Source organism: Mobula birostris, chromosome 2, assembly GCF_030028105.1.
Source record: "Mobula birostris isolate sMobBir1 chromosome 2, sMobBir1.hap1, whole genome shotgun sequence".
Taxonomy (NCBI): Eukaryota; Metazoa; Chordata; class Chondrichthyes; order Myliobatiformes; family Myliobatidae; genus Mobula; species Mobula birostris.
Window position 1 is genome coordinate 104394918 of NC_092371.1, and position 17753 is coordinate 104412670.

General features: G+C 41.9%; 1 protein-coding gene across 2 annotated transcripts in view; it reads left to right on the forward strand.

The window, feature by feature from the left end:
• The window catches only part of snx17 (sorting nexin 17), an 88463-nt gene that overhangs the window by 61780 nt on the left and 8930 nt on the right, over nt 1-17753 (forward strand). Inside the window, exons 11-14 of one of the 2 annotated variants that reach the window (XM_072245867.1) lie at nt 4985-5107; nt 9009-9086; nt 11000-11074; nt 14722-14763. In XM_072245867.1, the coding sequence (XP_072101968.1) occupies nt 4985-5107; nt 9009-9086; nt 11000-11074; nt 14722-14763 (318 nt within the window). The remainder of the gene's footprint in view (nt 1-4984; nt 5108-9008; nt 9087-10999; nt 11075-14721; nt 14764-17753) is intronic. The other variant, XM_072245873.1, reaches the window with a different exon arrangement.

Genomic DNA, 17753 nt, shown 5'->3' on the forward strand with positions numbered 1-17753 from the left:
CATCAGCCTCGAGCACTGATACTGATTATTTCTGCTTCCACTGACACTTTGCTCTTCATCATTCCCTTAAACAATTCCTGAAGAACAAGCAGGCCCTCGTTCCATTATTGGTTCTGTCATTTTGACCAACTCATGACTACAAATATAATTTCTTTACGCACATGCAATTCCAAGGAAAGTGGTCAGGAAGTTGGTCATTAACAGTAAAGAGATAGAGGCCTCAGTCCCAAACAACTTATGACCAACTTCTTAACGATTGACATGCATACCATTCTAAACTGGAATATGTTCTGCAATAGGAGAAAAAAGAATTTTATTGAAAGGTGTAAAGTATACATTCCTGTTTGAAATGAAAGAGAAGGTAGGTAGCTCAGGTTGGCTGCTTGTTTGTAGGGTTGTTCGCCGAACCTGGAGGTTAGGTTGTAAACGTTTCGTCATCTTCTGAATTGGTGTCATTAGTGGGCAGCTGAGTGCTCGCATTTATATTGGTCCAATTGGTTAGCTGTCACACTGGCAGGTAGTCTCTGCTGGCTCCTGGCCAAGCTGTGCAGATCTCCAGCACAGATACCAGAGCTGTCACTACTTGAGGCTGGTTTATAGAGTTTTGCAAATGCTGTTTGCAGTTATTGCACTCCTAGCTGAAACATTATACCATTGACTAAAATAAACCCTTACTTTTGTTGTGAGCTGGTTTACTTTAGGTCTGATGCCAGCTTACAACAACTCATTCAGAAGACCTTTGACAAGTTTCCATAGATGAGGGTGCTTAGCAAGAGCCCGTTATATTACAGGAAAGGTACTAGCATGGATGGAAGATTGGCTGCCTGGCAGGAAGCAAAGATTGGGAATAAAGGGGACCTAGTCTGGTGACTGGCTGCCAGTGTCTGGTGGTGGCAGCCACCAGAAGTGGTCAATGTTGGCACTGCATGTTATATGTCAATGATTTGGATGACAGAATTGATGGCTTTGTAGCCAAGTTTGCATACAAGACGAAGATAGGTGGCGGGGCAGGTAGTGTTCAGGAAGCACGGAATCTGCAGAAGGACTTGGACAGATTGGGGAAAATGGGAAAAGAAGTTGCAGATAGTGTGGGGAGGTGTACAGTCGTGCCCTTTGGCAGAAGGAAAAAAGGCAAAAACGACTTTCTAAATGGGGAGAAAATTCAAAAATCAGAAGCACGAAGGAACTTGGGAGTTTTCATGCAGGATTCCTTAAAGGTTAATCTGCAAATTGATTTGGTGGTAAGGAAGCAAATGCGATGTTATTATTCATTTTCAGAGGACCAGAGTATAAAATCTGAGGATGGTGAATCTGTGGAATACATTGCTACAAATGGCTGTGGAGGCTAAGTCATTGAGTATATTTAAAGCAGAGATTGATAGGCTCTTGATTTATTAGGATATCAAAGGTTACTTGGAGAAGGCAGGAGAATGGGATTGAGGGATAAAAAAATCAGCCATAATGAAAAGACAGAACACTCGATGGGCTGAATAGCCTAATCCTGCTCCAATGTCTTATGGTCTTATGTTCTTTGGTTATGGAAGATTGAGGAATTGTGGGATGATCTTGCCCATCATTGCCATACTTTAAGAAACGAGCGGGATAAGACTAATTGGGTCTTGGAGCCAACTCTGCCATTCAATAATAGCCTCAGCACCTTCTTCTCAATCTCTTCGCAATACTCCCTTGACCACTTTGCCCCTTCATCGCCTTTCTATTCCCATTCATAATCATTCAGTAGTGTTCTCATATATTTCCAGGGTAGAGGTTCCAGCAATTCATTCGAAGAAATATCTCATCTTTTGTTTTAAATGAGTAGTTATTATTTTGAATCTCTGCCGTCTTTTTGTAGACAACCTCACTGAAGGAATATCCTCTCAGCGATAACCCTGTAACCTTCCCCGAGTCTCATTCCAACAACATCACCTATCATCTCCCTAAACTCCGCTGAATCTTTATTTATAATTTGCTTGTTGTGTAATTATATATTGCAGAGCAGACTCGATGGGTCGAATGGCCTAATTCTGCTCCTGGAATATGTCCTGTGCAATTTCCATGTACTGCGCTCAATATTCTTTATAAACACATCATTCCCATCACATTCGTACTACCCATCTACCTTTCTGGTCTGATCCTGTGGCCTTCTGTGTCACAACAGTTCAACATTTTCCTATTATTTGTTAATTATAGTGGAATTGATGGCTTTGTAGCAAAGTTTGCTGATGATAATATAGGTGGAGGGATGGGTGGCACTGAGGAAGTAATGTGATTGCAGAAGGACTTCGCCAAATTGGAAGAATGGGCAAAAAAGTGGCAGATGGAACACAGTTGGGAAATGTATGATAGTGTATTTTGGTAAAAGGAACAAAAGTGCAGACTAAATGGGGAGAAAATGCAGACATCAGAGTTGTAAAGGGACTTGGGAGCCCTCGTGCAAGACTCCCAGAAAGTTAATTTACAGGTTAAGTCTGCGGTAAAGAAGGCAAATGCAATGTTGGCATTCATTTAAAGGGGAATAGATTATAAAAACTAGGAGACTAGTCTTTGAGCCAATTCTGCCATTCAATAATGGCCTCAGCACCTTCTTCCCAGTCTCTTTGCACTAATCAGTCCGCATTTAGAGTATTGTCAACAGTTTTGGACCCCATTATCTCAGAAAGGATGTGTTGCCATTGAAGAGAGCCCAAAGGAGTTTCATGAGGATGATACCAAGAATGAAGGGGTTAACATTTGAGGAGCATTTGGCAGCTTTGGGCTTGTACTCACTGGAGTTTAGAAGAATGCGGGGTGAGGATCTCATTGAAACCTACCGAATGTTGAAAGGACTAGATAAGGTGGATGTGGACAGGATGTTTCCTACGGTGGGGGTGTCCAGAACCTGAGGGGACAGCCTCAAAATTGAGGGCCAACCCTTTAGAACAGAGGTAAGAAGGAATTTTTTTATCCTGAGAATAATGAATCTGTGGAATGCTCTGCCACAGACAGCTGTGGAGGTCAAGACCATGGGTATATTTAAAGCGAAAATTGTTTCCTGATTGGTCACTGCATCAAGGGATATGGTGAGAGGGCTGTTGTGTGTGATCTGGGATCAGCCATGATAGAATGGTGGAGCAAACTCAAAAGGCTGAATGGGCTAATTCTGCTCCTATGTCTTATGGTCTAAGTACTTCGCACATGTTTTCTAAATGTCATGAGAGAATCTGTCTCCACCGCTTCCTTGGGCAACACATCATTCTCCCCCTTTGATACACTCTTCATGTCCTTTCTCAAACCTATGCCACCTATATTAGTCAACCCCACCAAAGCGGTTTACCATCTACGCTCTGCATCTCTCCTTTTATGTACCTCTATCGAGTCACCCTTCATTCATCTCCACCTCAAGGAAAGCAAGTCTAGCCTATCCAGTTTTTTCCTTGAATCTCTTCTGCACCCAATCCAGTGCAATCACATCCTTGTGTGGCAACCCAAAATGTGCACTGTGCTATAGAAGTACATTAATAAATGTTTTATAAAGTTGTAATACAATGTCTCATCTTTTAACCTTTTCTGTTCATTACACCATAAAAGAGCTCTTATATTCTGTACCATAGCCAATGAACTTCATCTTATCTACCTGTGCTACCACTTTCAAGGATCGACTGACTTGTACCCCAAGTCCCTCTGTTGATCAGCACTCCCTTGGGCCTTACGGTTTGTTGTGTATGTCACTCACCTGTTTGTCAGTAGGGTACACCCATTCCTAAGTACTCTTATGTGGCACCATTTTATTTGGAGATACAGCGCAGAATAGGCCCTTGGGTCATGCTACTCAGCAGCCCACCTATTTAATCCTACACCAATCACAGGACAATTTACAATGACCCATGAACCTGCTAAATGGTAAATCTTTGGACAGAGGGAGGAAACCAGAGCACCCACACAGTCAATGGGGATAACAAGCTCCATGAGGACAGTGCTGGAATTGAACTCCAAACTTCACACTAACCACGACGTTTTCATGGCACACACCATATTGAATAGTTCTTAAACATCCAAATGTAGTATGTCAGAACCAGGTTTATTGATGTGTAAGTTTTTGCAGCAGCAGAACAGTGCAGACTTAAACATGCTATAGATTGCAAAATAGAATGCAAAACAGGAATAATGGGGTACATGGACCATTCAGATATCAAATGGCAGAGGTGAAAAAGCTACTTTTAAATCTTTGAGTGTGGGTCTTCAGGCTTGTGTACCTCCATGGTGGTAATATTAAGGACAGTAATTGTTACATCCACAAGGAACTCTGATCAAATTTTTCTGTAATGTTGGATTGCCTTTTACTCTTTTTCTAAAAAGAGATCTTATTTTGTATTCATTCCACTCTTCACTGACTTCAGATTCATCAACCTTAAAAATATCCATCATTCCTTTTTAGATAAAATGAAAATATTTTACTGTGTTTTAAACGTATTAATTTTGACTCTTGTTCTTGGAGAGAACAATTTATAACACCAGCAAAATATTAGAACAAGTATCCAATTTCTGTTTCATGGTCTGTTTGTAAATGAAAATCTTAAAATCTGCAAATACTGAAAATCTGAAATCTAAAATGCTGGTAATACGCAGGTCAGGCTGTATCTGTGGGAAAAGGAGTTAACAAATGAAGTCTAAGATCTTTTTTCAGAACTAGAAAAGAATCTTGTTAAACTGTGCTGGAGGGGGCCACTTGAGATAAAAGTAAATCCATACATAACCTTTGTCAACAAAACATTGAAATGCCTGTTAAAGTTTAGGTTAGTATTGGTTTAAATGAGAACCTCCATTTTTTTTTAAGTGATGTTTAAATTTTTCTGGGGAAAATTACTGGCAGGTGCAATATTAATTGAGTTTTGCCTGCTTAGACCTTTTTGCAATATATTTGAAATGAATCTCAGGGTTGTACATGGTGACATATGTGCTATGATAATAAATTTACTTTGAACATTGAACATATTTTAAATGTTAGCAGGTTCCAATGACAAATGGTACAGCAAGCAGCCCAGGAAAAACTGAGACCAAACTTGAACTGGCGTTTGAGTATCTGATGAGCAAAGACAAGCTACAGTGGGTGACAATTTCTAGCCCACAGGTAAAATGTGTTTCATTTTCAGCATGAAAATGTTTTGCTTTAAGTGGTCCATCATTGAAACCTTGTATTTCAGAAATGGCTTATTTTTTTTTTAAACATAGTTTTTCTTCATGCAACGGGAACATAGCTGTGTTTTTTTTTAATATTTCCCTTTTTTGACTGGTGCACCCAAGTAGCGAATAAGACCATTTTGCACTGGAGATTAGAAGTTTTAATGCAAGGAGTCAGAGTTATAAAATATGGAAACAACCTACTTGTCCATGCCAACTGTCCAGCTAGCTGGTTCTATCTGCTGACATTTCCCCATAGCCCTCTAAACAAGTCCTATCCATGTAATTGTCTAGATACCCACCACAATAACTTTCTGGTAGCTTATGCACCAGCCAGTGATTGAAGAAACTGTCCTTGACATCTTTTTTAAATCTCACACCTCTGATCTTAAATCTCTGCCCTCCTGTTTTCAGCATTGGAGAACAATGCACTCACACCCATAGGTACCTCTGTTCCATAGAACTCCCCAGGGTCCGACCAGTCACTGTGCAAGGAACTGACAAAGTTTTATCTTGATACATTGTGCAAAATGTTGAGCTCTTATTCTCTGAATTTCTCCCCAAAAAAAACTTCATTAAGTACAGGACTTGGAAAGGTAATCAGTCCTCAACACTTTGTTCAGATAATTTGAGTATTACAATCAGGAATTTTGATCAAATTAACTGAAAATTTTTGTTTGAATCACATGCTTCTCGTTTCACAGTAAAGCCCAAAAACAGGGAAGATTGTAAAACATGAAAAACTAAAAATTCAGAAACTGAATATTCAAAAATATTCATCTCCCTTTGCTCAGTACTTAGTTGAACCACATCTTGAAGCTATTACAGCCATTAGATAAGTCTTTATTAAATTTGCACAATGTGATGAAGCAAGATTTGTCTGTTCCTCCTTGCAAAATTGCTCAAGCTGTGCCAGGTTCGTTTGGGGGGCAGCGATCTTGAGGTCTTGCCGAGATGTTCGATTGGTTTAAAGTCAGGGCTCTGGGTCACTCAAGGACATCAATTTTCTTCATTGGAAGCACCTCCATGGTTGCTCTGACAATGCGCCTTGGGTCATCGTCCAGCTGAAAGACAAACTTTCTCCCACTTAAGCTTTTTGGCAGAGGCTAGCAGGATCTCTGTATTTAGCAGCATTCGTCTTTCCATCAGTCCTGACCAGATTACCATTCCCTTTAATAAAACCACCCCCATAGCATGCTGCTAACTCCACCATACTTCACAGTAGGGATGGTGTTATCACTCTGATGTGCAATATTAGATTTACATCCCATGTACCTCTTCATATTGAGGCAAAAGAAGTTCCACTTTAGTCTTATTTGATCACAAGACCTTCCACATCCTTACAGTATCTTCTAAGTGACACTTTGCAAAGATTTTACAGGCAAGGATATGCTTTTTTTTTTAAGCCAGGGCTGCTTCCTTCACACTTTTCCATGACTACCCTTTTTGTGCAAGGCCTTGGAGAATGTGGAGCTATGAACTTCATCTCCAGTTGCAGCCACTGACTTCTGCAGCTTACTCAGTGACTGTTGACATCACATGGCCTCTCTTATGCGTGCTGGTAGCTAGGATTAGAGGGATGGCCTGACCTGGGAAGTATGGCTGTGTTTTCATATTTTTTCCACTTTTTCATGATTTATTTATTTATCAAAGTACAGCACAGAATAGGCCCTTCCGGCCCTTTGCGCCACGCCATCCAGCAGTTCCCCAATTTAATCCTAACCTAACCACAGGACAATTTACAATGGCCAATAAACCTACCGACTGGTATGTCTTTGAACTATGGAAGGAAACCGGAGCACCCTGAGGAAACCCACACTGTTACTGGGAGAATGTACAAACTCCTTACAGGTAGCAGTGGGAATTGAATTTGGTTGCTGGTATTGTAAAGCGTTGTACTAACTACCTCACTACTGTGCCACCCCTTTCCCTGAGGAAGAAACAGTTTACATTCAACCTACCAATGCGTCTCATGATTTCATACACCACTGAGTTCACCTCTCAGTGTCCTGTGTTCCAGAAAAATAAAGGCTTAGCTGCCCAACCTTTGGATAGACGGCACTGAGCTCCAAGGTATTTAAAGTGCCTTTAAGATGGTTTTGTACCCTTCCCCAGATTTGTGCTTCTCTATTATCATTTCTCCGACTTGTCTTGAATGCTCTTTTGTCTTCATTTTGGTTTGGTCTATTGAAAATCTACCCCATACTACTGGACCTTCCATGGAGATGGGGTATCTATTCTTATGAATTCATTGGAATAGGGCAAACCTCCAATTTTCTACATCAGCAAATTGGGTGAGTTGGGAAGGTAATGTATTGCTACTGAGGAAAGTTAGCATAGTAATTGCAAAGGGGATTAATACTTCAGCCTCACAATTTTGGTTTTTAATTTTTAGTAAATTAACAGATTTTGGAATTTTTCTTTTGATTTGACACAATACGCAATGTTATAGATCAGCTCAAATAAAACCTATTTCAATATATTTTAAATTTAGAAAATGAGCGTGTAAGATGTGAATACTTTTTCAAGGCACTGTATTTCGTGAACTTGAGAATTGTTTGAGTGATGCTGCATCTGTGGAAATCAAAATACAAAAAATTTAAATGATTCCCAGGAAATAGACTTGTATCCTGTGTTAAATGGCAGTTCAGAACATGAAATCATCGGAAATATATTGCAGTGGAAGATGCTATTTTCCTCAGTGTTTCTGGCTGGGTAAAAATGGACTTTGAATCAATCCTACATTGTATTCTTGGTTCAAAGCTCTGCTAGGCATAATAGCTATTTGGCTGCATTTTTCATTTCACTGAACATAAATTATTACACAGTGTGGATTACCCCTTGGCCTCACTCCCAAGCACTCCTTATCTGACTGGAAAGCATTTATTAAGTAGCTCTGAGTGAATGATACTTTACAGCCACCAGTTATTAGCAGAACCCAAATCATTTGTTAATTCCAGAAATCTTTATTTATTCCCAGTCTTGTGCCAGCTTCATAGAAACCTGGCAATTAGACCTTTTGGTTTTCTGTGAAGTCAGTTTGGGAGATTATTTGCATACAGAAATCACTTTATAAAGGCAAATAAACTTCACACAGGTATATAATAATTAATTTGGACATACCACTGTTTGGAACTAGCTTTTCTTCATTTTATCTTATGATTGGTGTCATCTGAAGTCACATTCAGATGTGACCATAGCAGAGATCTGAAATCAGAAGTGATGACATTTAACTGCCTATTATTATATTGCAGATTAATATTCTAGTGTGTTTTTGCCAGAATTGTCTCAACCATAGTACTCCATGTTCTTGATAACTATTAGGTATATGTTTATACTATTCCCATTTTGCAGTAGTGTTTTCCGTGTATTTTAAGCTTTCATGTAAATACTGCCCTCTTCAACTCCCCTTCAAGAGTTCAATTTCAGCCTCCTTTTTCTTCCTCAGATCCACTCATTCGCCTATACCTTACTTCCAGACTAATGCCTTATGGTCAAAGCTAGCTGTCACTAATGTTGCTCTTTCAAATTTTCAGTCCCTCATTCAGGTTGCCCTTTGCCAAGAGGAAAACACATTCATAACTGAGTTGCTCTAATCTAGGCCACATCCTTGACACTATCCGCTGTGTAATATCATATCATACCTTACCATACGTATTATGTGGTAATGAGAACTGCCCACAGTCTTCCGGCTCTACCTGCCTATGAGGTATAAAGTGGTACCAGAACCAAATATTCTTTGTGCCACTTAACCACTTCATTTAACAGTATTAATTTTTTTTATGAGCATTTGTTATTTTCAGGTGTATAATGGTAGCTGAAATTTGTCCTAATCGATATTTATTTATTAGGCAATAATGATGAGCATCTCCTTGCAAGCAATGGTGGATGAGCTCATGGTGAAGAAATCGGGTGGCAATATAAAGAAGGTAATTTTGTTTTTAATTGTTAGGCCAGAAACATGTACACTTTCTAATAGGCTGATCTGTAACTTTGCAATATATTGGTCCAATTATTGCTGCAAACAGTGCAGATTGTGCATTTGTTTTGATCTCAGAAGGCAGGTTTGACAAGTAACAGGCATAACGTAACCACAGTATCTAAGTGGTAACGCGAAACTACTACAGATCGGAGCATCAGAGTTCGGAATTCAATTCTGGCATAAGGAAGTTTGTATGTCATTCCTGTGAGTGCATAGGATTCCTCTCACAGTCCAAAGACGTACCCTTTGGTGAGTTAATTGGTCATTGTAATTTGTCCTGTGATTAGGCTGGGGTTAAATAGGTGGGTTGCTAGGAGAGCCTGTTCCATGCTGTATCTCTAAATAATAAGTAAACTTGGTTTAAAAAAAAAACTTGAGGTGCCTAATTCTAGGGGAAATAATTTGATCCTAGTACTATTTTAAAAATTGTCCTGCTTTTTAGATTTTTATACAGCAGGTACACTGGAATTTATTACCCATTTTTATGTATCTGTGTGGAAAATGGTGGGGTGACATGTATCACTCCACTATTTATAATAAAAGTACTTGGTGTTTCAAATTTTTATCTGATAATACAAGAAAGGTGATCTTTGCCAGGATGTTGGGTAGCTCAGAGGAAATCGTATTTCCATGCAGGGTGTCTATAAGTGGTGAAGTCATGAGTCTGTACAGCACTGGAAATGGTGCTCTTTGGCCTCTGAGTCCACATAACCCTATTTTATCCCATACGTCCATCAACTCCCTCCAGACTCTACCCTAGGGTAATTTACAGAGCCCAATTTGTATATTATCCCACATATTTCTGGGATTTTGGAGAAAAGCTAAAATACCCCAAAGAAAATGGCACAGTCAATGGAGCAGGCTCGATGAGCCGACCAACCTAATTCTGCACCTATGTCTTGTTTATTTATTGAGATACAGTGCAGAATAGGCCCTTCCAGCCGTAAGCACCATCAGCAACCCCCAGTTAATCCTAGCCTAATCACAGGACAATGTACAATTGACCTACTAATCCCCTCCCCCTTCACCATTTCTGTTCCCATTTACCCCCTCTCACCTTATCTCCTTACCTGTGCATCACCTCCCTCTGACGCTCCTCCCCTTCCCTTTCTTCCATGCTCTTCTATCCTCTCTTATCAGATTCCTCCTTCTCCAGCCCTTTATCCCCTTCACCTATCAACGTCCCAGCTCTATACTTCACCCCTCCCAGCCTCCTGGTTCATGTATCACCTTGTATTTCTTCCTCCCTTCCCTCCACTTTCTTGTCTGACTTCTGTTTTTTTTTTCTGCCAGTCTTGCTGAAGGGTCTCTGCCAAAAATGTTGAGTGTTTACTGGCTGGCCTGCTGAGTTCCTCCAGCATGTTGTGGCTCTTGCTTGGATTTCCAGCATCTGCAGATTTTCGCGTCCTTAACCTACTAATCAGTGCATCTTTGAACTATAGGAGGAAACCCACGCATTCCACAGGAGGACGTACAGAGATGTTGTAATTGAACTCTAAAATCCGATGCTCTGAGCTGTAATAGTGCCACGCTAACCACTGTACGACTGTGATACCCTTGTGGTCAAGGGGACAGTGTGCGAAACTCCACGTTGACAGCAACGAAGGTCTGATTGAAATCCCTTCACTGAGCTGTGAGATAACAGCTCACTCAGTCCTTCACTGCTGCCCACAAGAGTGGAGTTTATTTGTCAGGCAAGTCGAGCAACAATGCACTCTGATAGTGTTGATGTTTTTCATGCCATTAGATGGTGTTAATGGCTTTATCTTAAATGGTGCACACCTTCATTCGAGCAAGTACTGGGTATTCCATCAAAAGGAAGCGTGAATTTTGATCTAAAGTTTTCTCCTCACTCTACAGATGCTGAAGAAGAGGATAAATGGTGCGCTACGTCGATCAGACAGTCAGCAGGCTGTGAAGTCCCCACCACTTCTGGTTAGAATATTTACCTTGCAAGTTTACTTTGAAATTGAATTGAATGGATAATTGATAACTTAATCACTGTGTCCTCTGAGGGAGTTAATGTATCTTGTATCATTCTGGTTAATACAAACCCAGAACGCACTGATGCAGACTTCAAAAAGTTGATGACGTGTTTTTTTTTAAATTGTGTTCACTCAAATCAAGCCGTTACTCCATATTGCATTTATTTTGTTTATTTATTTGAAGATATGGTGCAGTGCAGGCCCTTTTGGCCCTTCGAGCTGCAACGCCCAGCAACCCTTGGTTTAACCCCTGCCTAATCATGGGACAACTTACAATGACCAATAACCAGTAAGCCTTTGGACTGTGGGAGGAAACTGGTGCACCCAGAGAAAACCCACCTATTCCACTGAGAAGACGTACAAATTGACATCCTGAGTTGTAATAGCAGTGTGCTAACCTCTACACTAGAGCTGGTGATCTCTTTAAACTCACCCGGCGGCAGGCAAAGGCAAACCACTGCTGTAACCTGCCAGGAACATGATTTCCCAATATGTCAGAGCGGCGTGGAGGGAAATCGTCCGCAAACTGGAATTTCCAGATGCAACCTAACAACGAACCTCTACATTACCATGGCACATGAATCTATAATTATTGTAATTTTAAAATATTTGTTTGCTCTCAGTTTCTCCTCTGCAATGAGATGATTGGGGGGAAAGTGGCAAATGCAGTTTAAAGTGGAGTCATAACTTTGAGAAGAGTCAAATAACTAATTGCTATCTAAATGGGAAGTATGACTGCAAATAAATGAAGTTCACTGGGTGGAGAGAGGGGTGCTTAGTTGAATTGAATGCATAAATCAGACAGGTTCAACAAATATCTTGACCTTTTTTACAGAATGGTTAGAGTTTATAATTAGAGGTTTTGTATAGGCTTATAGAATAGTGCGTGCAGCAATTTCTCTCTCTTTCTTCACCCCCAACCTGTGGAAGGATTGAAGGCCATCCAAAGGAGACTCACCAGGCTAATTCCTGAATTTGAAATGTTGTTCTATCAAGTGAGGCCAGACAGTTTGGATCTGTGTTTATTAGCATTTAAGAGAATGCAGACTGACCTAATTCAAGCATTTGATCCTACAGTGCTGCTAGAAAGTTTGTGAACCCTGTAGAATTTTCTCTATTTCTGCATAAATGACCAAAATGTGATCAGATCTTCACACAAGCCCTAAAACTAGATAAAGAGAACCCAATTAAATAAACAACACAAAAAAATTATACTTCATTTATTTATTGAGAAAAATGATTCAATATTACATGTATCTGTTGCAAAAAGTATGTGAATTTCTTGGGTAATGCCTTTTACAAAAAATATTTGGAGTCAGGTGAGTGGATTGTAGAGGTGCCCTGCTCTATAAAAAAAGACTTTTCAGGTTACTCACAGAGCCTGCTCTTCTCAAGAAAGATCTGTTTATGTGCACCATGCCTCCATCAAAACAACTTTCTGAGGAGCTTGGAAGAAGAATTGTAGAGATGTACAAAGCTGAAAAGGCTACAAAAGCATTTCTAAAGATCTGAGTGTTCATCAGTCCACAGTAAGAGAAATTGTCTACAAATGGAGGAAACTCAGTACTCTTGCCACCCACCCCCCCCCCCAAAAGTTGACATCCTGTAAAGATCACACCTTGGGCACAACGTGCAATGCTGAAGGAACTGGAAAAGAGCCCAAGGATAACAGCAAAAGACCTGTAGAAGTCCCTAGAACTTGCTAAAGTCTCTGCTCATATGTCCACTATAAGAAAAACACTGAACAAGAATGGTGTTCATGGAAGAACACCACGAGGAAACCAGTTCTCTCCAGAAAAACAAGCATTGCTACACATCTCAAGTTTGCAAAAGACCACCTGAATGTTCTACAATGCATCTGGGACAACGTTCTATGGACAGATCAACAAAAGTTGAACTTTTTGGAAGAAAAGCACATTGCCTTTTTTTTTTTTTTTGGAGGAAAAATGGCACTGCGCACCAACACCAAAACTATATCCCAACTGTGAAGCATGGTGGAAGGAGCATCATGGTTTGGGCCTGCCTTGCTGCCTCAGGGCCTGGACAATCATTGAGGGAACAATGAATTCAAAATTGTATGAAGACATTTCACATGAGAATATTAGAGTAGTAGTCTGTCACCTAAATCTTAATAGAAATTGGATAATGCAACAAGACAATGATCTAAAAGGCAAGAGTAAATCGCAACAGAATGGTTTAAAAGGAAGAAAATTTTGGTTTTGAAAGGCCAAATCAAATCAAATCACCTTAATCCTACAGAAATGTTGTGGAAGGACCTGAAGCAAGGTGTTCATGCATGGAAGCCACCAACATCCCAGAGTTGGCGCAGTTTTGTAAGGAGGAATGGCCTAAAATTCCTCCAAACCAATGCGCAGGACTGATCAACAGTAAGCAGGAACGTTTGGTTGAAGCTGTTGCTGTACAAGGGGGGGGGTCACACCAGTTACTGAAGCAATGGTTCACATACTTTTTCCATCAAATACGGGTAACATTGGATTGTTTTTCTCAATAAATATATGAACAAATATGTTTGTGTTATTTATTTAATTGGGTTCTCTTTATCTAGTTTTAGGACATGTGAAGACCTGATCACATTTTACGTCATATTTATACAGAAATAGAGAAGACTCTACAGAATTCACAAACTTTCTAGCCACTAACTGGCTAGGGTAGATGTTGAGATTTCTTTGGGCTGTTACTGGTGGAAGATGGGCCTCGTCAGCCGTGGTTGGCAGCTCATCTAGGAGAAAGAAATCTCTGATCTCAAACCTCCACTGCCTTGCAACTATACCCACTCATGGTGAAGGCTTTGGGAGTAAGCCCTGAGGAAAAATCCAGCGTTAGTCCCTAAGGCAGTCAGTCTTGCATTGATCTGAACACTGACTGGCAACCCTTGCAACACCACTGGTGCTAAACTTTATCAGTCTCTGACGTTCCTTTGGATTTATCAGCTGTGTTGAGAGGAGGAGCCTGCTACATGAGCAACAGCTTGCTCTCCATATCATACCGCCCTTGTCTGCATATGTAGACAGCTAGGGCGCAGCATCCATGATCAAACCTGACCAACAAAGGGCCTGATTGGCTAGAGGGGGCTCACAAAGTCTTGTAGTTACGAGATAAAGGACTAGTAATTTAAAACTTGGATTTATCCAAGAGTATGGAAATTGTGTAATTTTCAACCAGAGTCTGGTGAAAGCTAGATCATTAAACATATTTAAGGTGGTGATAGATAAGTATTTGAAAGGTTGAGAGCTATGGAGATCTGATGCAGAGAAGGAACTGAATCTATCACAGACGGGCCCTGTTATTGAATGGTAGGGTAGGCTTCAGCTGCCTTATTGATTACAACTGTTCCTATTTTGTATTACAGGTGTTGTTTTTGTTTGCAACATTTTGTCAAACATTAACTGCATTTAGATTTGACCTTGTGAGAGTGTAATAGGGAGCACTGATATTGCAGCATTTCGGAATTATTTCTGTTGGTCACCCCACGAAGCTAATTGTGACCTCAATATTGCTGCACTATTTTTTAAAGTTAAAATACATTAGATTATTGGAGACAGTATTCCTAATTGCTCCATACTTTGTATTCCTTAGGATTCACCTGATTCCAACAGAGATCCCGTTGTCAAACTCTCAGTAAGTATCAATCTGATTTAACTGTTGCTTTCATTGACATTGAAGTATTCGAACCCTTGCATATCACCTCATCTGAACTAAACAACTTTCTTTCAACATGGAATTGAATGTGAAAGATGTTACGTAAGCACCTCTATTTGCTGCTGCCCAGGGGAATGCTACCTATTTTTAACTAGTACTTCAGGGCCCATAATTTGCAGCTGTAATTGATGATCAGAATCAGGGTTACTGTCTATGACATATGTTATGACATTTGTGTTGCAGCATCAGTACAGTACAATACATAAAAAATAAAAAAACATCTGCTCTCACTCCATCCTCCCGCCACCCCACTAGGAATAAGGTTCCCCGGTCCTCACCTACCACCCCACCAGCCTCCGGGTCCAACATATTATTCTCCGTAACTTCCGCCACCTCCAACGGGATCCCACCACTAAGCACATCTTTCCCTCCACCCCCCCCCCGCTTTCCACAGGGATTGCTCCCTACGTGACTCCCTTGTCCATTCGTCCCCCCCTCCCCATCCCTCCCCACTGATCTCCCTCCTGGCACTCATCCTTGTAAGCGGAACAAGTGCTACACATGCCCTTACACTTTCTCCCTTACCACCATTCAGGGCCCCAAACAGTCCTTCCAGGTGAGGCGACACTTCACCTGTGAGTCGGCTAGGGTGATATACTGCGTCCGCTGCTCCCGATGTGGCCTTCTATATATTGGTGAGACCCGACGCAGACTGGGAGACTGCTTTGCTGAACATCTACGCTCTGTCCGCCAGAGAAAGCAGGATCTCCCAGTGGCCACACATTTTAATTCCACATCCCATTCTCATTCTGACATGTCTATCCACGGCCTCCTCTACTGTAAAGATGAAGCCACACTCAGGTTGGAGGAACAACACCTTATATTCCGTCTGGGTAGCCTCCAACCTGATGGCATGAACATCGACTTCTCTAACTTCCGCTAATGCCCCACCTCCCCTTCGTACCCCATCTGTTATCTATTTTTATACACACATTCTTTCTCTCACTCTCCTTTTTCTCCCTCTGTCCCTCTGAATATACCCCTTGCCCATCCTCTGGGCTCCCCCCCCCCCCCTTGTCTTTCTTCCCGGACCTCCTGTCCCATGATCCTCTCGTATCCCTTTTGCCTATCACCTGTCCAGCCCTTGGCTCCATCCCTCCCTCTCCTGTCTTCTCCTATCATTTTGGATCTCCCCCTCCCCCTCCCACTTTCAAATCTCTTACTAACTCTTCCTTCAGTTAGTCCTGACGAAGGGTCTCGGCCTTAAACGTCGACTGCACCTCTTCCTAGAGATGCTGCCTGGCCTGCTGCGTTCACCAGCAACTTTGTGTGTTGCTTGAATTTCCAGCATCTGCAGAATTCCTGTTGTTCACATAAAAAATATAACTAAGTTACAATAATATGAAAAATCAGAATCTGTTGTTTTGTGGCAGCAGTACATTGCCATACATAATTTTTTTAAAAACCGGAAACAACTCAATATGTAGCTCAGGTGGTTGATGGTTGGATTGAGTTGAGGTCTGGAGACTGGGAGGCTTACAGCTCAGCCAGGGCCAACCTGAGGAGGGGAATCTCTCAGGCTAAACACATATACAAACAGAGAATCAAGGAGCATTTCAGCTCCTCGGTCCCCCGGCGCATGTGGCATGGCATACAGGTCATTACAGACTTCAAACCACCTAGTACTGTGCCCCCTTCCAGCCTGCTTCTTCTACACTCGCTTTGACCGAGAGAACAAGGAGGTCACCCTCAAAGCAGATCTCCCACCTGGTGAACTGCTTCTCTCACTTTCCACCTCCGATGTTTGCGCCACCCTGAGAAGGGTGAATGTACGGAAGGCAGCTGGTCCGGATGGAATACCTGGCCGTGTGCTCAGAGTCTGTGCAGGGCAGTTGGCCGGGGTCTTCACGATCATTTTTAATCTGTCCCTGGCCCAGGCAGTTGTCCCCACAAGCTTCAAGATCGCCACCATCGTGCCAGTGCTGAAGCATTCCACTGCCACGGGCCTGAATGACTTCTGTCCAATTGCACTCACCCCCATCATTGCAAAGTGCTTTGAGAGACTGGTTCTATCACATCTGAAATCCTGTCTGCGAACTACCCTGGATGCCGCCCCCCCATCAATTTGCCTATTGCACCAACAGGTCAACAGAGGACATCATCTTCACAGCACTTCACTCTGCCCTGACCCACCTGGACAGCCCCAACTCTTATGTCAGAATGCTGTTCATTGACTTTAGTTCGGCGTTCAAAACTGTGATCCCCTCCAAGCTGATTGCCAAACTTCACCAGCTTGGTATCAGCTCATCCCTCTGCAATTGGACCTTGGAATTTCTGACTAACAGACCCCAATCGGTTAAGTTAGACAACCTCTCCTCCTCCACCCTCACCCTGAACACCAGTGTGCCTCAAGGCTGTGTGCTGAGCCCTCTTCTGTACTCCATTTTCACGTATGACTGCGTTCCTGTACATGGTTCTAACTCCATAATCAAGTTCACAGACAACACCACGGTGGTTGGCCTGATCAGAGGGGATGACGAGACGGCCTGCAGGAATGAGGTCCAGCACCTGGCCGCGTGGTATGCTGACGACAACCTGGCCCTCAACAGCCTGACAAAGGAGATCATTGTGGACTTCAGGCATACTAGGAGCCACACTCATGTCCCCATCTACATCAACAGAGCTGTAGTGGAGCATGTATCAAGGTTCAAATTCCTTGGTGTCCACTTTTCCGAGGATCTCACCTGGTCCCTGAACTCCTCCGTCCTGATCAAAAAGGCGCAACAGCGCCTTTATTTCCTGCGGAGCATCAAGAAGGCTCACCTCTGTCCCAGGATACTAATGGACTTTTACTGCTGTACCTTTGAGAGCATACTCACCAATTGCATCTCAGTGTGGTATGGCAATTGTCCTGTATCAGACTGCAAAGCACTCCAGCATGTGGTGAAAACTGCCCAGCGGATTCTCGG